Raw genomic sequence first — 27,500 nt, forward strand, 5'->3', positions numbered from 1 at the left:
TAGTGGCATGTGTAACATGCCTTCTCATACACCCACTTTACACCCACAGCTTAGTTTAATGTAAAACGCAACATAGTAGCACGCCTAGCGGCACCTCGGCACCGGCCGGAATGTATCGCCAGGCACCAACACTCAAATGAAACACGGAACACATGGTCAGCGAGGCTGGCAAAAAAGAGAGGGGACCCGCTAGGAATCCCATTTCAAATGCACAAAACACACGGAATGGATGGCGCGTGGCGGGGCAAGTGGAGTGCAAAGTGATTGTAGTTTTAGGGAAAATGAAGGAAAGAGTTCAATCGATGACCACGCATGTACCAGGGCTGGTTATCGAGAGCCAGGCAAAAAAAAACGGTGCAATAAGCACCCAGCAAATGGGTGGGTAAGGAAGAAAAATGGACATCCGTTGCATACTTTTAGCGGGAGGCGCACGATGACGTTTGTACTATAAGGAGGGAGTAGCGAGTAGCGTCTGAGGGGGGCGGTAATCCCTTGTGAACATGTATTATGTTTTCGAAGACGACGAGAGGTCCGGTTGGACTGGGGAAGAGGAAGCGAATGATGGCGTGATGCAGTGGATTGAAGCAATAAATTTGAGGATAGTTTTTTAATAAAAAAAATGTGAAAAAATATAAAATGAAGAGGAGCGGTGTGATGCGGAACTGATTTGGATATCACGAAACATTGAGACGAGCGAAATGGGTAAGTGTTGTTGGTTGTTTATTTCGATTGACACAAAAGAACGATGAACATATTTTTCCTCACTTTTATATGATGTGCCTCAGTTACTTTGACGCCAATTGTGTGGTTATACTGAGATATTTCGTAGAAACATTGACACGGACTTATTAAAGATAGTTTTGGATAAGTCCTACCCTTTTTTTTAATTTTCTATGCAATACTAAAATGCTATGTGTTCTAAACGAATAATGATTTAGAAACAATCGTACTCTCCATTCTCTCTTCAAAGAGTTTATCCTCATTCGATCCGCTGAATGGCTTATTTGGTTTTTTCATAATTTACTCAATTAAATAACAATAAATATTGTGAACAATATGCCATTTTTGCACGATCTACTTGTGCTTGGTTGAGGAACTGCTTAACCTTTGCATAAACAGGTTGAAGATTGATGATATACCTGCAATGCAATTCAACATTTCAACATTTACCACGGAATGGATTGTGAGATTCCTGCGTTATTTAGCGATTTTAATTTCGATTAAAAACCCCCGAAAGTACCGGCTACCTGGCGCCTCCATCATCGGGTTTGGGCAACGGAACTACATCATTTCGTTTTCCCGGCGCGGTGACCATTTTTGGAGAGTATCCCTACCTCTCTGGCACTGTTGGTGGGAAAAAACAAATTAAATAAAACCATGTACCACCAAATTGTGTGGTGAAATGTCCCGTGGACTGGCCGTTACTTTCTTCTGCGGCCCGCAGAAGTCAATGTTGAATTTAGTTTGAGATCATCGCGATCGAGTATATTTTAATTCACTTCTTAGTTCACAAAATTAGTATAGTAGAGTGACGAGGCGACGCGAATAAAAGTATATTCTCGATCGCGGAGATCTCGAACTAAATTCAACAGCAACATTTCTGACAAACTACTTCAAGCCATGTTTGGATTTATTTTTCAACTGTTGACTACTTGTTTGGTACTAATATTTTACAAAAAAAAGGGCTCCTACAATATTTCTACCAGATTTTGTTACTAAAAGCACTCGAGTTCTCCAATATTTCCACTTATAAGAAATTTATTCATTCAATTTAATACACCTAACTCTCTACATTCGATAAAAGAGAAAATGTTCTCATTTGAACAGAAAATCTGCAATCTCCCTGTGCTATAATAGCTGTGTGCACATCATTTTCAACCTGGCACATCGCAAAGCACCACAGTTCAATTGCAAGCACCCGCGAAGAATCATAAAATAGCGAAATCGACAAATAATCAAACACACGCCAATGCACCGTTCTCCAACTGCAGGGAGTCCAATATGACGTGGTTCCTGCTTTACCTGAGCAGCCAAGAAATCACCACAACAACGCCATCCATCTACATGGCAGCGTCCCGTCCCCGGTCAGGGCATCAGTCATGCAGCATTGTGATGCGCCCCTAGAACTGCACGTCAAGTGGCAATTCTCGTCTCGAAACAATCCAACCGTGGTAATCGTATACCGTGTGCAATGGCGCGGATTGGCATTCGCCTCTTTTCCTATTCCTCCTCCATCTTGCATACGCGTCTGATAACAATCAACCAACAACCCCGCCGGCCTGACTGGCGCAACATCTAGACAAGTCCGGAGATGGATGCATCGAAAACCATTACGTCGGTTGTCTACTTCCGAATGACGAGCTGAATTTATCGTCGTCATGTTCCATTCCCGGTTGCCGGCAGAGAATTGTTTAGAAAAAGTGTCCTCTCAAGGACTGTACCGGTTTCCCTCCCAAAAGTCAGTTACCATGGACTCGAAAGTGCACTCCCTGTACTGTCCGAGAGCATGTTTGCGAGGAAGAAGGAGCTTGGAGTTTTGTGAAAGTTTCAAGTCAAGAAACTTTGCTCCGACCAGAAGTGATGAAATGCAAAACCAAAAAGGAAATGGTGTCGTCTGCGTCGGGAAGTAGAAAAAGTTGAGTTCCACCGGAAGCATCGACCAGTTGCCCACTCAGACGCTGCCTCATATGTGGCGGCGGAAAATACCCTCCTCCCCCACTCCTCCCGAGGGAAACTTTTCTCTCAACAAAATCGAGGCAAAAGTGCTCATCTCGGTGACGGGGATTGCTTGCGTCCTGTGGACGGATAGTGTTATCATCGGAGAGCGTTTTTTTCTCCATTTTTTTTTAGTATTTTGTTTTGGCCTTTGGCATGCAGCAGGAGCATCCACCTTCGTTGTCATGTGTGTTTTCATATTTTGTGCTCGGATGGTTTTCCATTCATGTTTCCAACCAACCAACAGGTAGGGTTAGGGTACGGGGCGGTGTTGGTGGCATATTTATGAGTCCCGTATGCGTGTGTCTGTGAGCGTGTGCGTGTGGTTTCTAGCAGAAATACAGTTTCTAGTTTCCGGATAAAAGTATTACCGGCTACACCAGGGCACAGCTGGTGTCTGGGAAAGTGTGAAATTTTCGTCGAAAAGTTTGGCTACGGATCGTGACATCCGGTAGCCCAGTCTGTTGACGACTACAACGACTCGGGCACAGCCTCAGCCCATCTATCCATCAGGATGGTCCCGGTTGTTTTGTGGCGGGATCAGCCTGAGAGCAGTTGTTGTGGAATAACGGAGAATCGGAAGAGTTTCCGCTTGAACTTTGAAACAAGTGAAAATGAATATTCTAAATCGGCTCAAGTGAGCGAGTGAGTTGCTAAACATTCAAAACCATTTCTCACCTATCACGTATGAGTGGACATTCGTTGTCCTTTTTTTTTTGTAGTTCAACAAAAATAATAAAAAAAATAAAAATTCACATCAGAACCGCAACCGCAATGGGGGTCTCGAAAACCACAAACTACATACCAACTACGGCAACTCAAGTCATCCGAAGAATTGTCCGGAAACCGATCAGCATTCCAATGCAACGCCGCAGAACAACCAGCAGCTTGCATGGATACCAACGATCAGCGGCCTGCTGTGTGGTGCTCCACGAACTTTCCTTCCCTGCATCCAAGTAATCCTCGCTGTGTAATGCATCGTGCGGTGCAGTACCACCAACTGTTGAAAAGCGAGAAATTGCCATCGACGAACAACGAAAAACTCGTGTACCGAGCGATATATCTATTTCCGTTTTCTTTCCCGGTCCCGGGTAATGCTTCCGCCAACTACTCTTGGCTGAGAATAGAGATTGAGCACGTTACGTGTCGTTCCAGGTGAAATTGTTCTCGCTTCCGATGGCGGTGGTAAGGTTGGTGGAACGCGCAAGTGTTGTTCCAAATCGAAAACTACTTTTGCACAGGTCCGAGTGCTAACTACCGGTCGGTCTGTATGCACCGGAACAAAAGCCCGAGTACAGTTCGAGAATAGTTTTAGCGAGAAAGTTTTGATTTTGTTTTTTAGTTGGAGTTCTAAAGTCGAGTTTTAACAAAGCAAATTGAGCGGTCAACTAGATGCATCCTACAAGCGGAACATCGCATTGTGGTGCCTTCATTCTGTCATCCACTGTACCACTGTCCCGGAATCGAAACTGTCTTGGAATGTGCATCTACCTCACCAACGAGAGGACGTGTTGAAAGGAAACAAATTCCGAAAAACTCCGCTCCGATCGGAAACAACCGAAAGCATCAGCTGCACCACTTCGTTCTCCTCCGACAACAGGTGAGAAACGTGTTCCACGGTGAAAGGGTTCCGGGGTACTACTTACAATCGCAACATGCTTTTTTGGGCCGCAATATGTTCTCCAGTGGTGACGATGATGGTGATGGCGACGTTGCGGTGCCCCGACACGTAGCAACCGTATTCTACTTCGGGTACCTTTGGGTTAGCTTGGAAGGTATAGGGATGTGCAAAGTGATGCTTCTTCAATCGATATGCCAATTTTGGGGGCGAAAATCTGTGAATCGATCACCGTACGTGAGTCCGAGGTTTGATGCGGGTTTTGTAGCTGCGGAGTGTGGTATTGGATCGATTCATTTTTTTGTCGTTTCGTTACTTTGTTGCATTTTATACAGATTTTATATTACACACTGTCTGAAAACATAACAAGATAAATACCCTTTTTTGGTACTGTTGTTCGTTATCTAATCATTCAAAATTTATTTGTTTTCATGAAATCAATTGTGATGGTGCTCTTTTGTTTATTTTCATGCTTTCAGTTAAATTTATCAATTTTGTACAATTTTGTTATACGTTTAATTCTTCACTGTTCTGTTTTATGTTGCTATAACATGAAAAGCAACATAAAACATACTTTATTTTCAAAATCTGAATTTATTTTATCAGACTGTCTGTAGTTCATTCTTTAATTGGCTTTCTGTCTGAGCGGCCATTAACTTTTTGTTTATTAAAAACATTTGAAAAATTGCAAAGTTTTATTTCAATCTTGCCCTGATACATGTTTTGTAGTTGATAGTTTAATAGTGAAGGCGCTAAATTGACTGTCGAAACATTGACAGAAAATCTCAAGTCAATTTCTAGCCGGGTTTAACAACGTAAAGATTGCAGAACAATCAATTTGTATTATTCAATCAACCATAGCATATTGTGACTATTATTAACGATAAATATTGCATTGCATATTGATTAGGGCATCCTTCGCTTAGCGATAACATAATTTGTTTTTCACTATTGCTAGTTTTCCCAATAATGTTTAATATTTATTTTCTTCTTTTAGAATTCATCTCTTACCCTTTGCACCTCCCCCCCCCCCCTCCCCCTAAGAACCCTTTGCATTCAAAATTAATTTTAATTGCCAGCTAAAAACTATTTACCGAACGCTAACAACCTTAACAAGGTTAACTTCCGCATGTAGCAACAATTATGTTAAGCTTTTTTTTTATTTTAATTACTTACCCAACTTTCCACCACTAAGCACTATGGCACGCTAGTCGGTTCTGCTGCTCCGATGTGGTCCACCATCGGCGACGCGTCGCACAAGCGCTCGGTGTACAACGCTACGTTGCGTGCATGATGCATGCATGATTCCTGCTGTTGTGCTGTAAATAATAAATTCAATTAATTCACTTCCCGTCACGTACGAGGCTGATGAAATGAGAGCCAAAAGCCCATCAAACCAAGCACGACCGCAACCGCTACCGCCACCGGTCACAACCGTGCAACCGTGTGTTTGGACACATCCGAAAACCACCAGAACCAGGAGACACCAGCAGCAGCATGGAGCAGGGAGCAGGAAGCATGAAGCAGGAGGGATTCAATATTTGCCCAAGAGTTTTGCTCTTTATTTGTTTCCGGTTTTTCCTACTTTCCCTGCACCAACCACACATACACGGACAGACACGTACGGATGCGCTGGTGGCACGGATACACGCTGGCCGAAGCAATTTAATTTGTTAGCTTTCAATCATGATCAACTCGGTCGTTCTTTCAACTCGGTTGCCTCGGCTTGTGTCGCTCCCGGTTCCGGACTGGAACTAATCCCCAACTCCCAACGTTATGCCACATAAATCATGATCATTCGAGAGCAATCTTGACAAAGTCGACCCCCGGGCGACTAATCTGCATTCAATGATGTGTTTGCGTACCGTGTGCTTGGTGTGCCTGGTGTGTGTTTGACTCTTAATCCGTTTTTAATGATGGTCAGTGGTGGTGGTGAAACGGATTAGCGACCCATAATTGTTGCATAAAATGTCCGCGGAATGGACTGAAATGGCGAATGGCTTTTTGACGGAATCGATTGTTTGATTGCTGGTTTGTGTCCGTCCCCGGTAACAAGAGAGAGAGCGAGCTAATCAAAATCAAGCCTCGAACACTGCGGTGTTGTTATTGGGACAACAAATTTGAATGTTTATTTGTTTCCTTTGTTTGCTTCACAGGAGCAGTTTGAGCAAATATTTACCTTGCCATCGCTCGAGCCGATGCTAGGTGGTGACAGGATTGAATTGGTGTCCTCCGATTCGGGCTCGATTTGTTCGGTAAACAGCCATAGACCTTGCCGTGCTGTCCAGGAATTAGTGCATAATCGTGCAGATGCAAATTAGGTGGCGGATGACTGTTTTTGATGGAGGCGCATGGTGGCAGCGTCCCTAGCGTGCATCACACCGCCTACCAGGTGTATGCATGTGAAACCGACCTTTTTGTTTTGCGAAAAACACGCGTTTATTCTGGGAAAATGGAGCAACATTTATTCTCCAAAGTAATGGCAATTGTTAGCTACACATTTTAACCATCTCTCAGGCAATTTATGGATGTCTTGCCACATAAAAAAACCGCCAATCTATTGTATTGAACCAATCACCCATGCATTTTTTTTTCGTAAAACCGGAAGCGCTGCTCAGCCATTACTTGTCCCAACGGTGCAAATGAATGTCTGGTGAGTAAGCCGCAGGTGGTAATTATTTCCAATTAAGGCTTTGTACCGTGTCCTTGGCCAGTATTCCTCGGTATGGTAGAGCATTTTCTACGAACAAAATCGCTCCATTTTTATGCGTTCGTATATTTCGGTCCATTTCTTCATAAGTTTGGGTTCAAAATTGATTCATTGTTGCTTGAAAACATTGTCATTAGTAACCGTTTTGCCCAATAAAGGCCTACAATTTGGGGGTTTCTAACATTTCCGCTGTCGCTGGTTGCGATCCTCGTTTCTTTCATCAAAATCACCACTTTTAAAATTTTTAAACCACACTTTGCACTGTGTTTCCGTGAAAGTATGCTCACCATACACTTCAATAAGCATTTGATGTGATTCTGTCGCCCATTTTTTTTTCAAATGGACGCAGAAAATCAACGATGTTGGGATCGCATAGTCTTACAAACTATGCGATCCCAACGAAACAACCAATTCCGTACTCAATAACAATATTTGTCACAGTTTTAAATCAGAAAATTTGCGCACCGATTATGTTTAACGGATGTCTAATGAAAAAAATAAAACACTTACAATGGCTTAACATCTCCATTTGGCGTAGATATAGCCATTACAACACCGGATAGGGCGGTTTCATATGCACGGTACCTGGTAAAAGATGAAGGTGATGTGAAATTTTCTATCCTGCTTGTTGCCGTTTTGTTTTTGTAATGACTTTCATTAATGGACCTTACTCCTGTTGCAACCGAATGGAAGCTACTGTTCACTGAATGCTAGCTGAATCGAAGGCTTCATTCCACATTTGCATACACCGCATGGACTGCTACGGAAAGGGGGGGGGGGGGGGGGGACCTCAGACACAGAACCATAAAGAGGGTGCGAAGCCCATAAATCAGCGAATCAGCTAGAGAAAGGCGCACACACATAATCGATTCACGGGAAGCGCACGGAAACCGAATGATTACCATCGACCATCGACAATGAATTTTCCGTTTCCGGTCCATCCTCCATCCTTCTCCCCAACTGGCACTAGATCGGTCCCGGTCTCGAGGGAGTGTCCGACAACCCAAGCCAAGCCACTGGGCTGACTGTGGTGGCACCGCAGTAGTAGCACCGGAAACGGAAAAAGCCTTTGCAAAACGAAAGGAACTTAATGTGACGGCACATAATGGCGAGACACAGTCGCACACACCCAGGGCACCTTAATATAGGCGCACTCTACGCATCCGGGAACAACAATTAACCTTTCGCAGTGCAGCGACGGCTTTTAAGCGGATTGTCCTCGCTCGCTCGCTTGCTCGCTCGTTCGGCTTCGTCTGGAACCGCGCGAGTTGAGCGAGCGTCCCGCGTAGAATGTACTTCCGTCTGGTGGTAGGGTGCAGAATCCATATTAAATTAAGCATCACACACTCCCGGAGCAGGTCCGTGGCCGAAGAACACAAGCGCAACACGAGGACGAAAGGGCTTCGAGAGCGACGTAAAGATTGATGGTGTTGGCCCTCCGTCGGCACCAAAAAGGGGTTGGTGGTGTCGATGCAATGACTGCAGCACCCATATACGCAGCATGCAGCTGCAGAAAAATGGCGCATTCCGCGCCTGCATGCGGCCTGCTGCGACGATGCGGTGCTCCCTGGTGGATGGAAAGAAATCGAACAATATAAAGTGTGCCATGGCTCACGGTTGCGGAACGGATCGGCTCCTCTCTCTCTGGTGTGAAGCGATTGTTAAAGTTACGGAATGGAGTCACGATGATTCGCGTTGGTGCCCCTTTAATGCCGACGACAAAGTGTCCACTTAAAGCCGCTTCCCTCGGATTGGTCGCGGTGTGTTACAATTTTGACAAACACCTTAAGCTAGCCTCGACCCACTCCAAAAAGGTCAACGCGAGTGTTTCAGGCTAGTAAAGCCTAGCGGGATTAAGGAATTAGAACACATTCGGATTCCCCGGGTTTGGCCGACAGTAAATGAATCCGAAATGTCGTGTCGCCCGGCCGATGGGCCAAGGAAATGATGTGCGAGTATCCTTCGTCAGGCGAGCTGAATGACAGACAGGCCACCCGCTAGACATACTTCCATAAATTATGTACAACTATGCGCCATGCCATCTGCACACTGTCGCACCTCGCAGTCAGTTAGTAGCGGGATGTTGCCAGGACATGCCACGATTACACCGTGGCAATGGTGTGCCTGCGAGAAAGGATTATTCGGTTTTCGGGGGGGGGGGGGGGGGCGGACGATCGAAACAGCCGGTTTCTGTGGTCCTTTCCATTTTTTTGGTCAAACAGTTTGTTCGAACGTACGGAGTGAACCAGCAGCTCTGCGTGTGCTGAGCGGAAGTGTTTACAGGAACATTAAAAAATCGATTTCGGCATCCTCGGGTCGGTCCGGTGTGCCATCCGATGGTCAGTCAGTTCGGTGTGGACCGGTCCATGGAGCCATGCTCCATGCCCTGTTTGCTTTGTCTTTCGGTCGGATCATCACGGACCGGAAAACGGGTGCAAACGCGTCGATAAGCTGGCCGCTGCTGCTGTTACTGTCGGTGCAACAGATTGGCAGCATGAAGGGTGCGCTCTCGCAACCTTAGGACGTGGCGTATGTGTTTGTGCTTTGGAGCGGCAAATAGTCAAACAATTCGTTTATGGCCTGTGATAATGTTTCACTTCGCTTTTGGTTCACTGTTTGGAGAGGCAAAGTTAACGCACAGATTGCGATTGTGTAGCCGATAGTGTAGCGAGTGCGTGGTTTGTGTATTTGTTATGAAGACGAGAGCTTATTGGACATTTATATTTGTTTTTCTAATTTTTGTAGTAGTTTGGCTCAGTCTTCAGGCATCAAATATACAACTAGTTGTTGTAAGTTAGAAAGTCCTCTTTTTTTGGTTTTAATATAAATTCCTGTTATGGAACTGCTCAGCATCGTACCATTCAATTTATACATTTGTAGTCGTCTACTGAGTCCCAGTAAAGCTATTTTCGCATAAATTTCTAGATCAATAATATTTGTTTAGCTATATTGATCACCTTTCTCCTACACTGACCAACGAACCTTGAATGCACCACGTGCACAGATCGCATTATGGAATTCCTGATTAGAATTTAGAATTATACAAAATTTATAAAAGTGCATAAACACCAGTGCACCAACAATAACACTCAATAGAAAAGAGGGCTACTAATGAGTAAAAACTTCCTCTAAATCACGTGCTGGTTCAAAACGTAACGGTTCACTGGTCTTATTCAAAATGTTCACTGAGCTGAATCTGTCATAAGTGACAACTGTCGTTTTCCTTCATTTTTTTTGTGACCGTTTTTGACAGTTGATTGCTTTCGTGTCAATAACAGCTCGGATTTGTCGCCGGAAAAATTGCCAGGTTTTCCAGGATAATTTCGGCCTTCGTTTTTGTTTATCGCGCGACGGTCGTTCGCTAAAAACACTGCCGAACGAACGCCAGGCTCCGCACCGAATCCTTGTGGTGCGTCACTAGCAGACGGTCGTGCGCTGTAGCTTCCTTCTTCTCCGAGAAACCCGGCAACACTCCACTCGCACAAGATGCACACGGTTATGACTCGAGGAAACGCTATCCTGGCGTACTCGCTCAGTGTCCTGTCCTTCCTGACCTTCTGCTGCTTCGCCTCGACGTTCTTCTACGATTACCGAACGGACGCCAAGATCAACACGGTGAAAGTGCTGGTGTAAGTCTTGCGGCGAGCGGTCATCTGTTAGGGCCACGTAAGCCTAATGTTTTGGTTATTTTCTTTTTCTCTTTCGTAGGAAAAATGTGCCGGATTTTAGCGCATCGAGGGAAAAGAATGATCTCGGATTCATCACGTTCGATCTGGGCTCGGATCTGAACCCGCTGTTCAACTGGAACGTGAAGCAACTGTTTCTCTATCTCACGGCGGAGTACACCACGGAACAGAACGCGCTCAACCAGGTGGTACTATGGGACAAGATTATCCTGCGTGGCGAGAACGCAAATCTCGACTTCAAGAACATGAACACCAAGTATTACTTCTGGGATGATGGCAACGGTTTGAAGTGAGCATCATAGCGTGTGGCAGTCGGTGCCGGTTTCGTTATCGTTAATTCCCTTTTCCCTCTCCTCAGGGGACACCAAAACGTCACGCTAACGCTCTCGTGGAACATCATCCCTAACGCTGGCCTACTGCCGAGTGTGTTCGCTCACGGGCACCATTCCTTTAAGTTTCCCGAAGGTTACATCGCATCACCGGTCTAGTAGGCGCAGCTCGTCGACCTCTTCACCGTCGTCCTACCGCACCGTGGTCAGTGAGTATCTGCAGCGGAAGCGCGACGAAGAACGGGAAGCGGAGGAACTCGCTCAGCTCATACCGGCCGCCACCAGCTCGATCGTCCTGTCGATCTTCAACATTTTTCAGTGCGAACGATAGAAGTGCGCCGGGCTAAGATTGGAGGGAAAAGAGACTTCTTAAAAAACAGGCTTCTACGTGAGGCAGAAAATTTAAATAAAAACTCGAAAACATCTCGTACCACGAATTGGATTCAACAGCTGATCGGATGCACGTACGCACGAGATGATCGATTGATAATCGGGGTTTTCGCCGCCGCTGGAGTGAGATCAACGCACGCACGCACGTGCAGCTCCACACGTAGTCCCCGCTCCCCGCTCGCTTGAATGGCGTTTGCCATAAAGATCACTTTCTTGCTCTGCCATACCCCACCAACCCCCACCGGAGACTTCGATCCACGTTAAAAGTTGTTTTGATTCCTCTCGCTCGGATGCTCGGACCGCCGCAACGACTCCAGAGCGATACCAACGTTCAACCTTATGTAATCTCGTCTATCGTCGCACCACAATCACCAGAAACAGCAGCGACGACTCACACGTACACGATCTTCGTTTAAACCCGTTTGAATCCGTTTGGAGTGAAGTGGTCAGTATGCTGATCAAGACGGTGGCCACGCTGGCCATTCGCGGTTCGATCGCGAAACGCTGGACAAATCCACTGCGCACGTTCGCGACGACGACGACGGAAACACCAGCAGGAGTTGCACCGAACCAGGAACTGCAGCTGACCTACCTGACCGAGGAGGACAAGCAGGGTATCGCGGTGCTCGGCCTGAACCGCCCCAAGGCACGCAACTCGTTCAGCAAATCGCTCGTGACGCAGTTGCTCGAAGCGATCGATGTTCTGGCGCACGATAAGAACGTGCGCGTCGTGATCTTGCGCAGCCTCGTACCCGGTATCTTCTGTGCCGGAGCGGACCTGAAGGAGCGTGCCACTTTCACGCCGCAGGAAGTGAGCCGTTTCGTCTCGAAACTGCGCCAAATGATGGTCAACATCGAACAGATGCCCACACCCGTGGTTGCTGCGATCGATGGTGCTGCGCTCGGTGGTGGCCTCGAGATGGCACTGGCCTGCGATATGCGTGTAGTGGCGACCAACGCGAAGCTCGGTCTGGTCGAGACGAAGCTGGGCATCATTCCGGGTGCGGGTGGTACCCAACGGTTGCCCCGCATTCTGAATCCGGCCATCGCCAAGGAGCTCATCTTCACGGCGCGCCAGTTCAGTGGCGAGGAAGCGAAAGCGCTCGGCATCGTGAACCATGCGGTGCAACCGAACGAAGCAGGCGATGCCGCGTACCGGCGAGCGATCGAGTTGGCCATGGAAATCGTTCCGAACGGTCCGGTCGGTGTGCGAATGGCAAAGAAGGCGATCGATAAGGGCCTTCAGGTGGACATTGGCACCGGGTACGCGATCGAGGAAGCGTGCTACGCCCAGGTCATCCCGACCAAGGATCGGCTCGAGGGATTGCGCGCTTTTGCGGAGAAGCGTAAGCCCAACTTTATTGGAGAATAGCACCAGAGGCCCAGGTTTCTACCGGTATCCGTTAGGAAAGGATAACGTAAAGTGTATGTGACTCAATCGCGAACCGTTTGACGCGCTGTGATAGCAGGAGACCAACGAGAACTGAAAGATAACACAATGTGCATTTATAGGTTCCGCCGTCGCGGAATACATTACTACCCCTTCCTCTTTATTGTGTAACAATTCCCCCCCCCCCCTTTCTTTCTATACATTTGGTAGCTCGAAGTGGCCAGAACTAGAATCCTCCGCGTACGTACTCCGCGAAATCGTGTGCCAGCAATGATAACAAAGTTCATCATCAAGAGAACCGCGAACGAAACACTTTATGAATAAAGTATCAATCATGAAGCATTCCACAAACACCTTCGCTGCAGGATCACAATCGCAACAGTTCCACCAGCTGGGCCCTCGTATCGCTCGGTGACGTTACCCGGTGGCCAATCACCTGCGGATGGCTGTAGATCTCGTGGTCATTACCGCCCGGGTCAGTTTTGTCTCCGAAAAAGTGAATCTCTCGGAATTCCGGCTTTCGTTTGGCCACGTGACGCAAGCAGTACGTTTTGTCCCACCCCCGGGGGAACACATCGAAGCTTATCTGCCCGCCGATACTGTACGTGAGGTCCAGCTCACCGAACTCGTCCCTCAACCGATCGATCATCTTCTGGCGCACGTTATAAACCGCATCGTAGGCAAAGAACTGTTTGCGTTCCTCCGTCGAACAGTTACGACCGATCGGACTCACGTTCAGCATCCCGTTCCGGAACTCGATGAAGGTGCCCCGTTTTATCGGTAGCTCCAGATCGGCAATGTAGTGAAGGCAGAAGTTGATGAAACGTTTCAGTGACTCCTCACCGAGCTGCTGGCTGATGGAGACTTTGCCCACTTCCTGGCCGGCCTCGTACTGCACCAGCCCATTCTCGGGGAACACGTAGTGGAACTTGGTCAGGAACTCCCGGCCGTTCAGCTGTTCGCACATCTTCTCTAAATCCGAACCACCGACGACACCGAGCGTAGCGCGCGGTAGCACATCCCCGTACAGAAACTCCTTCATTTCCTGCTCGATGGCGGCCCGTGGTTGCGTGAGTGTTCCGTCTACGTCGAACAGGATCAGCAGTTCGTCCTTTTTCAGCTCCATTTTCGCCAAGTTTGCGCAACTGTTCAACACCTTCGCCGGCACCGTTTTGCCAGCGCGCACAAAAGTAAACATTCCACGAAAGCTCAACGGCGTAAACAAAATCTACGTGGAACGCGCGAAAGCTCCGCTCTCGAGGGGCTACTCGATGGTTGCGTCGCAATCGCACCCGCAGCAGGCGTTGAGGAAATAATTTTTGGTTTATTCAGAACGATTTTTTTAAAATTAATTTATGATTTCCTTTTAGAAATTTCAATTGATTGCCTCTCATTTCTTCGATTGTGTGCACTTTTCTTCGCAGGAATCGTGATGCGGTGATGCAACCGAATCCACGTTGGAAGGTGCTAAAAGCGTCTTATCAGTACGTCTAGTTTGTTAGTCATGCTCGTGCGGATTTTTCCCCGCATTTTAGTTCACGATTACTCAGACAAATAAGAACAGTTGACGTGGTACTTTCGTTTACTTTCTACATCTCGTCAGCCCAACGGCTAATTATCGCATTCTTTAAGCATACGTTCTCGCCCACAGACCTTCAACGCACGGTTCCGCATTACTCATTCGCTGTACCAGCTGTTCAATTTGCATGTCGTTAATTAATCGTAGATCTTGTTCTTACGGTGCTAGATCATATAGCATGGTAGCAGCACCACCACCGGTTGATCTCTTAAATCAATCCGATCGCAGACAGCTTGCTGGCGCGCGACATGTTTCTTTCGTTTCGGATTTCTTTCGGTGCCATTTGTGGCTCAAGCTCAAACCTCTGATCCTGATCCTCAACTTGGTCCTCCTACTCCCCCCTCCCCTTCTATCACCTCCCGGCGTTGCGCCTGTACCGTTAAATTACGTAATTCGACCTGGAGCAGACCTCGCGCTGGCACGGTTGTTCGCGTGCAGCTGGGTGCCACATTTCGACTCCGAAACCTCGGTTGCTGGTTGTCTTCGGTAGCCGGTGGATGGGTTTCTTATTTATGCAACACATTGGACCCCTCTTTTTCGCTCACACCCTTCGATGGTCTATGGCGAATGCGACGATCTTTGAACTAGCGAAAGGTACTGGAGGGCTGCGCATTCGCCTACACTTTGCTCGCCTATTTTTAGATCCCCGATGCATGGCAATAAAGGAAAAGGTAATAACACGACTCCAATCGAGCCTTCGGGACCACCATTCCACCGGTTGAATTCAGCTTCAGGTCCTCTCCGATGGCTTAGTCGATGGCTGAGATTCAGTTTCCAGCTTCAATCCTAAACACGTTATGCAACGCCGTCGTCGATCGTCGATTTAAATCGCATGAAGTCACCCTCCTCCAAATGTTCCTTCGACAACGGCATCGTCGCGTGTGCAACGAAATATTGTGGTTTGCTGATTTGGGGCGCGACGAAGACGAAAAACTTGTTCCAACAGCAGAAGCAGCAGCAGCAGCAGCCCCGTGCTCCTCGGGGGGGCATGATCGCGATCACAAAAAGGCAACAGACCACCACACCCTCTAACCCGGACCGGAATAGTCGGTTTGTGTTGTGGAGATTCCTATTTCGCTGTGGTTCACGTTCCCATTATGTATATTTTATTAGTTTTAATAAAAAGCGTTTTAGTTTTTATAAATTCCATCCAGAAATGTCACTTGCTGCGACGAACATTCGTTCCACGCCAGCTAAGATGCTGGCTGGCGCGTGGCTTGCTAAAGAAATTCATAAACGAAACACTCGGATGAATTGCGCAGCTGGCATATTGATACAAGTGGTCAGATCAGTCGGTCGGTTGATCAGGCGAAAACAACGTGCAGCACAATGGATTTAGGGTCATTGCAAGGTACCAATACTAGTACCTGGGGTGGGGAAAACCAAATCGTACCGAAAGCTTTGCGTCATGGTACAGTTTTGGGACCAACCAGATGCTCAAAATCGACAGAAAACGAACGAATCGAATGGCAAACACCATTAGCATGAGTTGAATTATAGAACATAGGCATACAGAGACTTCTCTGTCAAAATTTTGCTCTCCCTTTTCCACTTAGCGTTACTTGAAACGTGTAAAAATGCCAAACGTACACTTTTCAATCCTTTTTGGAAATTCCTGGCTCTTGCAACACAACAAAGTGCAGCGCCTACTATTATAAAGGCAGTGCGGATGAATCTTAGTTTTGTAAAGGAATTTTATCATTCGATTATTACAAAAGAATTCTAAATGCCACGATATTGATGTTTGAAATCAAAGATTACTATGATCCATTTACACATAGCTAACTCCGCTGTCAATGGCTTCATGATTGGCATGATTGTTAACGAAACTCTAGAATGAATAAAAACGAAGGTAGTATAAAGAAAGCCTTGTACTATACCCTTACTACCTCAACAAAATCAACATTTAAGCATTGTAAACGATCTGCGTCAACATATCGGAAGACAATATTTTCAATTGATCATCGTCGTCGATCGTCGCGAAACAACGACTCCACTTCATGAACCAGTACTACAGCCTAGCACCTAGCAGCACGTTTTTCTCGTTTTCCTGTACCAGGGAGCATACACCCGGTGATAATGTGTGCGGGACAGGATCAACTAAAGCACTTCCTGTTTCGGTCCTGTTCTGCTTTGTATTGCAAATACGGGTATTCATAGGTGGATCCAATCCAAGGCCAATAGCCAACCGGTAAAAGCATCATGTGCCCTCTGCGTGATCGCACGGCACGCCACGCCACGCCACCACGTCATCGATGCAAAAGCGCAAAGAATAAGGCTGCAAAATGCACCATAATGGTCCGCGGTGCGACCGCGCACCAAACACGGCCACTCCCGCCCTCCATATATCGTCCCCATTCGATCTTGTCCCAGCAAATGGGCGAATCCTGTTGACCAACATCGATAAGCGGCGGCGTTGCCGTCATCGGTGCAGAGATAGCCATCGAATCGAAAGCAAAGACCCGGACCTATCTCGTCAACATATCGGTCACCTGCTGCTGCTCCTGTTCGTCGAACAATCGCACATTCGCGTTGATTAGATTGCCCCTGGGGCGTGTGTCGTTTGCGTCTGAAGACAGAGGAAGAAGTCATGTCGGCGCAGCCCAGTGATCAACCGGTTTCCATCTTGCATCGATGCTCTCCAGGCCCCCGCGCGCGCCCGTAATAAGATATAAACTCCTGGAACTCACCCCCGGACTCGTGACACTTTAACCTTACTGTTATGCGCCGGTGTCCGATCGTAAAATTGTACGACTTCCGTTTGCCATTGGTTTGCGGAAGCGATGCACTTGAGGTTGGCCAAATGACTCGAAGTCGGCTCCAGCCAAATGGTTAATGAGGTGTGCGTTGCATCATGATAGATGCACCACCGTACGAGTGTTATGAGGCTCATCTTTACATCATCCTTACGTGCAGCTTCCGGAAGTGATGGACCAAGTGATGGGAGTTCAAATTTTCGGGAACCATTTCCCAGCGAAAATAAAAAGAGAGTCCATTGACCTTCTCCTAGCTAGGAACTGCGCTGTCTTCAATTATGAACTCACTGGTGATGGTGTCCGATCTTCCGTGCACAATCTCTGCGATGCATATACCGTTACTCAACGCTTCTCGATGTGCCGATCAAATTGGGTGTCTTAATGCCCACACACCAATCCCCACAGACCCACACACCTCCAGCGTGGTTCGTTCGCGCCTTTGGTGAAAGGGAAAGCGTCTCCATCTTCTTCTGGATGCTAGCGAGCGAGTGCCCTAGCGGGAACCTTCGCACCATCGTAGCTTTGCAAATGTCAGGACACAAAAAACCGCTCACGGTGCTACACGCCAATCAATAGAAGCATCGAAGCATGCTTTGGCAACATCGCGCAAATGGCGCAAATGGTCGTTGCGACGGGCGGCTTTATCATGTCAATCTCTTGCTCGCTCCGGTGCGGTCTCATGTTCAGCCCACACGGTCCACGATATCATGGTGGCTGCAGCCAGCCTGGCCCGTGTTAGGTAATGCTGGACCGAACCATGGACCCAATCCCTCGAACAGTTCGTGCTCGGGCGCACGAAACGCGACAAAGTCGTAGTTCCCGGTTAAAAGCGAAGTCATTAACCTTTTGTAGCCACTTTGGGTCGCTCGCCTGCTCTTTCTCTCTCTCTCTCTCTCTCTCTCTCTGTAGCTGGCTCGTAGTTCGGTTGTCGGTGAACCCGGGGACCCTTTCCCTTCATGTGGCCGCGTGCAATGCAACATATTGTGAGACAGTGTGCCCTTTGCGCCAGTCCACCACGCCGTCTAAGTAGTTAATTAATCCTTGAAGTACAATGCGATTTGCAGTGTCGCGGATGGAGCGGTAGAGCGGAAGGTGCAATACTAGACCGACACTTTTCACCTATACCCCCTCCTTTCGTCAACTACGCGGCAGCAATACGTTCTAAATTGGTTCCGCCTGAACGAATCGACCGAGTGACCACATGCTCAGGCATAGGCTATTAGGTTTCAAGCACTTAGATAATCCATTTTCGAGTGGCTACTTAGCACGGGGGACTTTTGGTTTCTGTCGGTTAGGGGTGGGGTGGCATGCGATATTCTTGTGCAAGCTCCCCTGCCGAAAGTACGATCGGCTGTTGGTCATACGAGAACGCAAAGGGTACTTTTGTTGCGACCAGCAGAATGTAAGCGTGTAATCGACGTCGACGTCCCTCCTAGGCCTTGTAGTGGTGAGAGGCGGAAGGCTTTTGATGTCTTCTGAAGTTGCCCTACAGGTTGTGGTGCTGTAACGTCTCAATCTCCCTGTCTGTTTGATTTATTTGCAGGAAGTAAGTGATTCGAGTTCAGATTGATACACGGGGCATTATAGTATAGCGCTGTGGAGTTCAACTAGTGATAGGTAGATAGTAACATGCCTCTTTTCAAGTTGCCTTGCACCGGATTAGTTGAATTGCTCCTCGACTTGAGCTTGGACTAAAAGATGGCGTCATGAATGTCAATAAAAATAATCTAGTTGCCGTAGACTAAAAGATGATGAGGTTTTTTTAGTAGAATTCTTCGTTTTTTTCTGGGAGAATTGAATCTGGGAGTCGTTGAATTACTCAACAAATAATTTATTTAGTATCTAATTTTCAATAGCTTCCCTTCCAGTTCGTTCTCATGGCCAGGCAGAGTGCGTTACCAACACGTAACACGAATAAGTTGCTAAATTCGTCCACTGTACACCCTACAAAGCACCTGAATGAAAGTAACATTTCAACGAAAGGATACACTGCAAGAATTTGCGTTTTCCCGAACTCCCGAGAGGCCAAAATCATGAGCGCCCTTTCACGTTATCATGGTCACTTTGCTTTCGAACAAGAACAAACTCAATCCTACAAGAACAGCTACTCGTGATCGTGATCGTGCACAGCAGTTTCCTGCTCCGGTACAACATTCACTTCGGCGTGCTACGGCGTTCTGTAAAGTCCTTCTTCATGCACCCGGACCGTCTGATACGCCCGCCCGTAGAGTGCGGGGTCCACCGAGGCGTGAAATCAATGCAAACATGGCTACCACCATGGCCAATACACGTCGATTGGTGTGGTAGCATTCGCGAGCGATCGTTGATTTTTTTTCTCGTTTTTTTTTGTTGTTTTGAGACCCAACCACCCCGCCCTCTCCCTCTATGGGCCACAACACGACACAATGCCCCAACGATCGTCTGTTCAGTTCAGGAAGGGAAAGGAGGAAAAATGTCAAGGCTAACGAGATAAAAGTGAAAAGCTGGTGACAGGCAGCTATACCTTATAGCTACAGCAGGCTAGTTTTGCAGCCATCCACTAGTGTAAGTGGTAGTGATACCACACTACCATCACCATCACAACCATCTCAGAGTAGTCAGCAATGAAATTATAATCCAGCCCGCAGATACCCGCAGCAGCACCAACAATCTTCATTTGGGAGAGCGGATTGCGCAAGGCTGGCGAGCCCAAGAGGAGAAGAGGCAGAGAGGTGGTGGTAGTGGTGGTGTCGTGAGACGGGAACAGGCCATCGAAATCGAAAACTTGTCCATCGCCCCACCCCGAAAAACAAAAACCAACTGGGACGGGAACTGGTTTGGGCGCCAGCGAATTGAAATTCTGCTAATGGAGGAGCCTCCCTTCGATACGATACCGTCCGTACCCCGGCCGTGGTGCACTAGTAGTAGAACTGGTTCTCGAATTCGCTTAGCTACATTCTGTCACCTGGTGGGAAGATATCCTGGAAACGTGGCACTAGCTGAGTTGGAAGGTGCCACGTCCACGACCGCACACTGCAGCACCCAGAGGCTAACTAGTGGGGAGGGATCTAGAAGGCGGTCGCTCCTGTAGCGGATCAAAATGATCGTCAAGGTTCTTTGTAATAAATTTGCATAGAATAAGGAATTAAAAATCCCAATTTAATGCGTTTTTTTTAACAAAGAACTTGAAAGACGCGATTCTTTCATATTAGATTTTTTTGTTAGTGGATGCAAATGATTTGTTAAAAGACACCAAAGAGAAGGCGAAAACAAAATCAAGAATTTTTCAAGGATTCAACGGTTTTTAACATCTCTATTGCACTGTAAGTTTGTTGTTAGACTTATGCTGACCTCTTTTGTAATTTTTTGATTTTTTTTAACATTTCGCAAATTAGTAGACTACAATGTATGTTTATTAAAAAATGGTACACAAACTATTTCTTCAGGAAAACTTTTCCAAAAAGAATAAAATTGCAAGTCTATTTTTAAATTTTAGAGTAGTTTTCCAATTCGTTTCCATTTCCACGAATGGTACCAGTGATGGTAACAAAAGTTTGCAGACTAAAGGATGTCGTCAGCCATTCGCTAGCGTTGCACTTGACCGAAGGCCTCACGCGTGAAAGGTGCAGTTGAGCGCCTCTCCCGAACCACCTACCTGGTAGCTAGAATCACAAACGCAAGGGGCGGTAATGGTCAATAGCAAACAACCGTTTCCCTCCCGTGAAGGTCATTAGATGCGCTCTGCGCGTCGTCACACATCGCTGTGTTTTGCACGCAACAGACTTTTAAAAGACCAAAGTATGATGGCCGCAAATGCGTAATTTGGCGCCTAAAACTGGTGATCAAAAATGGCCGCAATGGCCCCAAGAATCCGACCAACATCAACAGGAAAACAGCTGGCTGGTGGCGAAGATTACACAATACCTCATTTGTCGCGAGTATTAAATCAATTATCTTCTAGCGTCCAAGTGAGATAAAACCGACCGACCGGCAAAGGAATTCAACTGAAACAATCCCAAAACAAAAACCGCCTTATCAGCCCCCGGGAAGACGAGTTTGGAATGAGCATCGATAGCTAATCGGCCATCGGCAGGGTGCTGTTGCTGTCATCAGTCAGAAGCGTTCGTGATGAATTGGCTTTTGGGTCTCGCAAAGCACCCGATCCCCCGGGCACTTACTTGGCGATGCATGTTGGACGTTGGAGTACCCCAGCGCAGGGAAAGAAAATGCAGATCTTCAAACACAATCGCTCTAAACACGCACACAAACGTACCCTTCGATGGCGGTGGGGGGCGGCCACGGAAGCACGGTCGATCTCTACGTGACTGGAACTCGTTATGCACCGCAACCCGTTAGTGGACTTTGCGGAAGAGGGAACGCGAGGCGGTGGACGCGGATCCTATACGGTGCAAGCTTACGCTCCATTAAAGTTACCGTTAGGAGCCGGTCGGTGTCGATGTCGGTGGTGTGTCTGCGTGTCCGCCATCGTCGTGGCCACCACTCTCGATGCGATGCCATTACGCCATGTGCACACGCGGCCTGGAGAGAAAGCCCCCCGTTGAATGCAATCGTAGAAGGCTGCTTGGTGATGGTGTGTAAAATCTGAAGTACTACGAGGTGTACCGAACCGAGTGGTGCGTTGTGGTACACGGCATAAGCAAACGCATACAAAGCAAGCACTGGCTTGACACCATCGTCACCATAGCAGCAGCAAAGTCTACTACGTCAGCTACTTTGAACGAGAGATGCCGCATCTCGGGGGGGGGGGGGGCGCACGATAACCGAAAATGCGAATCTGTGCCACCAATTCGCGCCATCCCAAGTGGCCTTGAAAGGCACGAAACGAAGTCGAAAACAGACCAAACCCACATCGCGTCGGTCGCGGTCTATTAAGTAACTTTTGCGTAGTGCCCTGGCGCTGGTTACGCGCCACAAATCCCCCACAAGGCACAGTCGGCTGGATCGAATACCGGAAGAAATGGAAAAGCCAAAAGCTCTCGACGGCTCGACGAAGAGAAAGTTCAACATTAACGACCACTCGACGCTCCGGCCCCCTGGTTGCTCTACGATGAGGTAATATTCATCGAGACCCCCTCCCCCCCCCCCCCCCCCCCCACCACGATAGAGGAGGGGACGTAATATCTCGGAAGAGCGGACTCCTGGCCGAGTGTTCGAAGTTCGGGTTCGGACCTGCTCGCGCAGGGAGGGAAATTTTCTTTCACGTTGGACGCTTCCGGTGTCACTGCTAACAAACTGACCGACGAGACGAGACTAGACAAGACCAACCAGTTATCAATAAAAAGAAAAGCACTAATACTTCTTTATTCATATACAGATAATTTCGTCCGAAGCCTTATCGCTACAACATCGCTCTCCGGCCATTGCTCCACAGCTCCCCGGTATCTTCGAAGATACCACCAGCAACCACCCCGGCAACAACAACTGTGTGCTCGTTGTGTACTTATGCGACTAATTACATCCAAATTACATGCCAAATCTCTCTTCCGTGGAATCTCGGTGATCGCCCCAAGGGCTTCCCGGATTAGTTTTTACTGCGTTATTTCTTTTTCTTCTGTTTCTTCTAACTGGAATATCTAAGATCCATTCGTCTTCCTACAGCACTCCCCCAAATTTATTGCCTCGCGTCTCGCGTACGTGGAATGAAGCTCTTCCTTCTTGTGCATTTCTTGCAGAATCCGTAACGCTGATCCTCATTCATGACTATTCTTTCATTATACGCTTGAATTTTTTTTTTGAATAAAATTTAGATTCATCCCAGCAGGCCGGCTGCTAATGGCTCCTCTTCTGCCTGTGGTGTTCTGTCTAGTACATCAAAATAATAAATTCCTCTCGAGAACGGTATCGAAGTAACGCAACGAAGAAGCGCCTCGACGTCAACCTCCGCCCTATCATCTATCAAATCCGTCGTAACCACCGGCAACCTGCTTGGTCCATTCTCACTGGTGTGGTCACGCATCGAGCACGCTGGCTGTCGGCTGCCTCTGACAAACTAGTAGGCTATCACCATCTATTCTCCACCAGCACAACAGGGCAGCAGCAAACAATGGCGGTTTTGAGATACACGACAACGATACGCGTGCTTGGTGCTTGAAGCAATCAAAAAAAGGGGCAAAAGTCGAACAGCAATCGATCTAATTAGGTCAAAATCTGCCACCGAAATGAGCCCTTTTTTTGGCGACGACCAGATCAGATCGGATCAGATCGTTGTGTGTGGTGGGTGGTGTATGAGCAGACGACCTGACCGACGCGACGCGTTGCGACCAGGAACCACAAGGGGTGATAACAATTATGATGGCGATGATGTGTGATACTGATGATGATGATGACGAGGAGAGGCGGGAGAGTAATGAGAATAAGAGTGGCTCGGCACCGGTTATCAATCCGGCGATGATAGTGATCGTGACAAACGCAGACAGATGCGGGTACGAGCGTGCGCCGCTGATGTGAGAGTAACAACGGTTTCTGCGGACGTGGATGCGCCAGATCGTGCCTCCTCACACTATTGCACTGATATTCCTTCTACTATTCGTGAAGTGTACTTAAAACTAAGATACTCCCCCCCCTCCCCGGATCAGCTTAGAGCCGCTTGGGGCGCTTCTTTTCTAGTTCTCCTCTCTCGCTATTGTGATGTTCAGTAGCATCAAAATCTGGACGCGCACACTTGATCAAATATTGAATAACCGGGGAACCTATGGGGCAACTGTGTTCACAAAACTGAAACTTCTCCTTCCAAACGAACTCTAACAGCCAAACGCGTGGTTTTGCATTTTAAAAGCATTTCATCCAGCTGCCCATCGGCATACGCACGTACGCACATACACATGTACAGACACCCGCCGTAGGAGAAGGTGACTGAGATGAAACGCTCCATCATCACCCAACACACATACACAACTGCACACGCATGCACGCACGCACGAAAGGACACAGAGATACATCTTCACACTCAACTTCAAACCGTCGAACCATCGAACACAGTAGGCATTGCTCTCTACTCCACCGTAACCGATTTGGCGAGATTTCGCGGACAATCGACATTGCAACCACGGAGCACCGCAATGTGATACGACAGCAGCTGCATCGGAATGACGGTCAGCACACCCTGCAGACAATCGACCGTGCGCGGTATCTCCAACGCCTTCGAGGCGAACGTTTTCGTCTCCTGGTCGCCCTCCTCACAGATGATGATCGGTCGGCCTTCCCGGGCCGTCACCTGCTGCAGCGCATTCATGCACTTCTGATGCACCGGATCGCGCATAATGATCATCACGATCGGCATCGTATCGTCGACCAGTGCGAGCGGTCCGTGCTTCAACTCTCCCGCCATAATGCCCTCGCTGTGCATGTACGTCAGTTCCTTCACCTTCAGCGCACCCTCCATACAGGTGGCAAAGTTGTACCCACGGCCCATGATCAGCAGCGACTTCTGCTGGTACAGATCCTGCGCAATCTCGAGCACCTTCTGGTCCAACATCAGCACCTGCTTGATGTGCGTATCCAGCTTACCGAGCGCATCGATAATCTCCAGCCGGCGTGACTGCAGCGACAGCCGATCCTCACTCATCACCAGCGCAAACATGACGAGCGAAATGAACTGCGAGGTGTAGGCCTTCGTCGAAGCCACACCAATCTCCGGACCAGCATTCACGTGCACACCGCAGTGCGATTCACGGCAGATCGAGCTACCAACGGTGTTGGTAATACCGACGATCAGGGCACCCCGTTGCTTGCAGTACCGCAGCGCCATCAACGTATCGGCCGTCTCGCCCGACTGCGAGATGAAGAAACACACATCGTCCCGGTAGATCGGAGTGTTACGATCGAGGAAATCCGATGCCAGCTCCACCATCACCGGCAGCTCGGTCAGTTCCTCCAGCAGCTGCCGCGTTGCCACCGCACTATGGTACGAGGTACCGCAAGCGATCAACATCAACCGCCGGCACCGCTTGATCTCCGGAATGTAATCCTTGATGCCGCCGAGCGTCACCTTGCGGCTCTCGAAGTTGACACGACCACGCATCGTGTTCACCACCGATTCCGGCTGCTCGAAGATCTCCTTCTGCATGAAGTACCGATAGTTGCCCTTCATGATCTGCTGGATCTCCATCTTGAGCGTGGTGATCTCGCGTGCGTGCGGATCGTCCAGGCTCTTCTTCAACCGATGAATTCCGAGAGCACCATCCTTGACGGCCGCCACATCGTCATCCTCCAGGTAGATCACCCGGTTCGTGTGCTCGATCACGGCCGACGCATCCGAGGCGAAGAAATACTCAACCTCCTCACCCGGATTGATGAAATCGGCCGTATTGTCGGGCGTTGGTTCGACCTGCACATTACCGACCGAACCGTGGCGTGGCCCCTTACCGTACAGGATCGGTACATGGTTGGTGGCGAGACTCGTCTTCGCCTTAATGCCAACGAGGAGCGGAGAACCACGCCGTGTTACGACACACTCGCCGGGGAAGTGCTTTGATTTGAAGGCCAGCGCAAATGCACCCTCGAGCTGCTGGATCACCTGCTCGACCAGCTCGCGGAACGAGTAGTTCGGGTGTTGCTTCCACAGATGGTGCACTAGCTTGGCGATCGCTTCGGTGTCGGTGTCGGATTCGAACACGTAACCACGCAGCTCCAGGAACTTCTTGATGTCCTTGTAGTTCGTCACAATGCCGTTGTGTACGACGACGAATGCATTTCCATCGTCCGACCGCTGCGGATGGGAGTTCAGTTCACTCGGTGCACCGTGGGTGGCCCAACGGGTGTGCGCGATACCGACGTGCGTTTCGCAGGCCTCCGTTAGGTCCGTCGTTTTGGCCGCCTCCAGGATTGCCTCCTCCAGCACCTTCACCTTGCCGGTGCGCTTGAACAGCAGGATGCCCGCATCGGCCGTCAGTCCATCGACGGCCACACCGGCCGAATCGTAACCACGGTACTCGAGCCGCTTCAGCCCGTTCAGCAGCAGCTCCAGCACATCGCGCCGCGATTTCGGCGTCAGAAAGTTAAGGTACGCAAAGATGCCACACATCTTATCTTGGCTAGCGGAACAGTCCCTGTAGCAGCTTCAGTTCAAACCCCGCCCGCGAGAACTCCGGCGATGCTCACTTTGATCACAACACACGAGCGCAATTCACGCGTCACTAGTTCGTTCGCTTTCTCAGCAGCAGCAGCAGGCCGTGGTGTGGGATCGTCCGGGTTGATGATCGCGCGTGCACCGTCCAACCGTTTCGCTTACGTGTCTCAGGGCCGGAGATGGAGCTGCTGGTGTCCCCGATGGTCGATGGAGATAATGGTGATGTTGCCGCGAGCGCGATACGCAGAAGAGTGAGCCTTTCCGCGGGTTGGCGACAGAAGTTTATTGTTTAGTGGCCAACAACCTGGCTGCTTGTGTTCGTGCCAAGCCGCTCGTTTCGCTGCTGGAGCGGTGGGGACGACAACGACGACGACGACGACCACGACGTCGGGCGACGGGTGGGCGATTCGTTTTGGGGGTGGGTGGTGATGTTGGGTGGTGGTTTGACGAGTTCTTCAGATCTCCAACTTCGCCACCGATACACGCACTACTCACTTCACTTTAAATACGGCCTACGTCGACGATGATGATGATGAGGATGATGATGAGGGCTACTAGTGCACGAAAAACCGTTTACTGACACGCGGCAACCACAGCGGAGCGCACCCTGCTACCGAACACGGATTGGCTAGAACGTGAACAGGAACCGATTGGCCCGGACTTAGGTCGTGATACGGGCTTTCCCTTCTTTTCTTTCTGCTCTTGAAACGAATTCCGGAGTTTCCGGTAGTGGTGTTTTTGTGATGTGTACTATCGTGATGTTGTCGTTCCCCCTCCTCCTCCTTCCGCGCGCTTCCACCTGCTGTCAATTCCGGGTGTCAGCTGTCAAACGAGGCGAGCTGGCAGTCGGTTTGAAATCACCGTTGGCGGGCTGCTAAAACATATTTCACTGAAATTAATTACTTACCCTCAGAAGAGCCTCGCCTTACTCTATGGTAGTCTGACCAGCGTATGTTCGACAATCCGTTGAAGAATTTCACATTTCAACGCTGAAATATTAACAATAAACCTTTATGTAAAAATGATAACAAAACGGCATTTCGGTTTCATGACACAGAAGAATACCTGCTGTCCAACGATGCTGGGGGTTTCGGTTGGAAACGACTATGAGTTTTGTTTTATTTTCGTCACATTAGTTTTACATGCCATGTTCACGAAGACACAGGGTAATTGGAGGGGAGTCGTGTACCACTTGGATCGCTATATCGCACGCACGCAAGCATACGCACACACAGGGGCATTCTTTCATTCATTCGACTT

General features: G+C 48.5%; 6 protein-coding genes across 11 annotated transcripts in view; 3 read left to right on the forward strand and 3 right to left on the reverse strand.

Annotated features, from left to right (window-relative positions):
* The window catches only part of LOC126577387 (Ig-like and fibronectin type-III domain-containing protein 1), a 101,469-nt gene extending 100,863 nt beyond the window's left edge, over nucleotides 1-606 (forward strand). The window contains exon 16 of the mRNA XM_050238973.1: nucleotides 1-606. This exon is cut by the window's left edge and continues 1,004 nt beyond it. The gene's annotated coding sequence lies outside the window, so the exon portion shown is untranslated.
* Nucleotides 1-27,030, reverse strand: part of LOC126577391 (glutamine--fructose-6-phosphate aminotransferase [isomerizing] 2-like) — a 67,709-nt gene extending 40,679 nt beyond the window's left edge. Inside the window, exon 1 of one of the 2 annotated variants that reach the window (XR_007608335.1) lies at nucleotides 23,445-27,030. Coding sequence is in view for 1 of the 2 variants with exons in the window: in XM_050238983.1 (XP_050094940.1) it covers nucleotides 24,165-26,195 (2,031 nt within the window). In the remaining variant the exon portion in view is untranslated. Of the gene's footprint in view, nucleotides 1-22,441 lie in introns of those variants that run through there. The other variant, XM_050238983.1, reaches the window with a different exon arrangement.
* Nucleotides 10,320-11,495, forward strand: LOC126577417 (signal peptidase complex subunit 3). 2 transcript variants are annotated; one of them, XR_007608338.1, is made up of 4 exons: nucleotides 10,320-10,672; nucleotides 10,752-11,018; nucleotides 11,088-11,267; nucleotides 11,378-11,495. XR_007608338.1 is itself a non-coding variant. In XM_050239033.1 (3 exons), the coding sequence occupies exons 1-3, from the start codon at nucleotides 10,530-10,532 to the stop codon at nucleotides 11,215-11,217; spliced, it is 540 nt and encodes a 179-aa protein (XP_050094990.1). In that variant the 5' UTR covers nucleotides 10,321-10,529; the 3' UTR covers nucleotides 11,218-11,495. The 2 variants fall into 2 exon arrangements, 1 of the variants encoding a protein (XP_050094990.1); XM_050239033.1 differs by having other exon boundaries at nucleotides 10,321-10,672; nucleotides 11,088-11,495.
* Nucleotides 11,635-13,189, forward strand: LOC126577404 (methylglutaconyl-CoA hydratase, mitochondrial). The gene is given in 2 exon segments (XM_050239011.1): nucleotides 11,635-11,666; nucleotides 11,668-13,189. Coding segments are annotated over 2 exon segments (1,185 nt in total). The 3' UTR covers nucleotides 12,821-13,189.
* On the reverse strand, nucleotides 12,954-14,009 carry LOC126577413 (phosphomannomutase). Its single transcript, XM_050239025.1, has one exon. It carries the CDS (start codon nucleotides 13,962-13,964, stop codon nucleotides 13,206-13,208), a length of 759 nt encoding a protein of 252 aa, XP_050094982.1. The 5' UTR covers nucleotides 13,965-14,009; the 3' UTR covers nucleotides 12,954-13,205.
* A 298-nt stretch (nucleotides 27,031-27,328) lies between the features above and the next one.
* The window catches only part of LOC126577385 (DENN domain-containing protein 5B), a 26,016-nt gene continuing 25,844 nt past the window's right edge, over nucleotides 27,329-27,500 (reverse strand). For all 4 annotated transcript variants that reach the window (XM_050238972.1, XM_050238970.1, XM_050238971.1 and 1 more), the window contains one exon: nucleotides 27,329-27,500. This exon is cut by the window's right edge and continues 1,628 nt beyond it. The gene's annotated coding sequence lies outside the window, so the exon portion shown is untranslated.

This window comes from Anopheles aquasalis, chromosome 3 (assembly GCF_943734665.1).
Source record: "Anopheles aquasalis chromosome 3, idAnoAquaMG_Q_19, whole genome shotgun sequence".
Lineage (NCBI taxonomy): Eukaryota > Metazoa > Arthropoda > Insecta > Diptera > Culicidae > Anopheles > Anopheles aquasalis.

Bases quoted from the DNA above. Each gene is read 5' to 3' on its own strand.
- LOC126577417 (XM_050239033.1), top strand. From the start codon at position 10,530: ATGCACACGGTTATGACTCGAGGAAACGCTATCCTGGCGTACTCGCTC. The intron at 10,673-10,751 runs GTAAGTCTTGCG...TCTCTTTCGTAG, and splicing joins AACACGGTGAAAGTGCTGGT to GAAAAATGTGCCGGATTTTA. The intron at 11,019-11,087 runs GTGAGCATCATA...CCCTCTCCTCAG, and splicing joins GATGATGGCAACGGTTTGAA to GGGACACCAAAACGTCACGC.
- LOC126577413 (XM_050239025.1), bottom strand. From the start codon at position 13,964: ATGGAGCTGAAAAAGGACGAACTGCTGATCCTGTTCGACGTAGACGGA.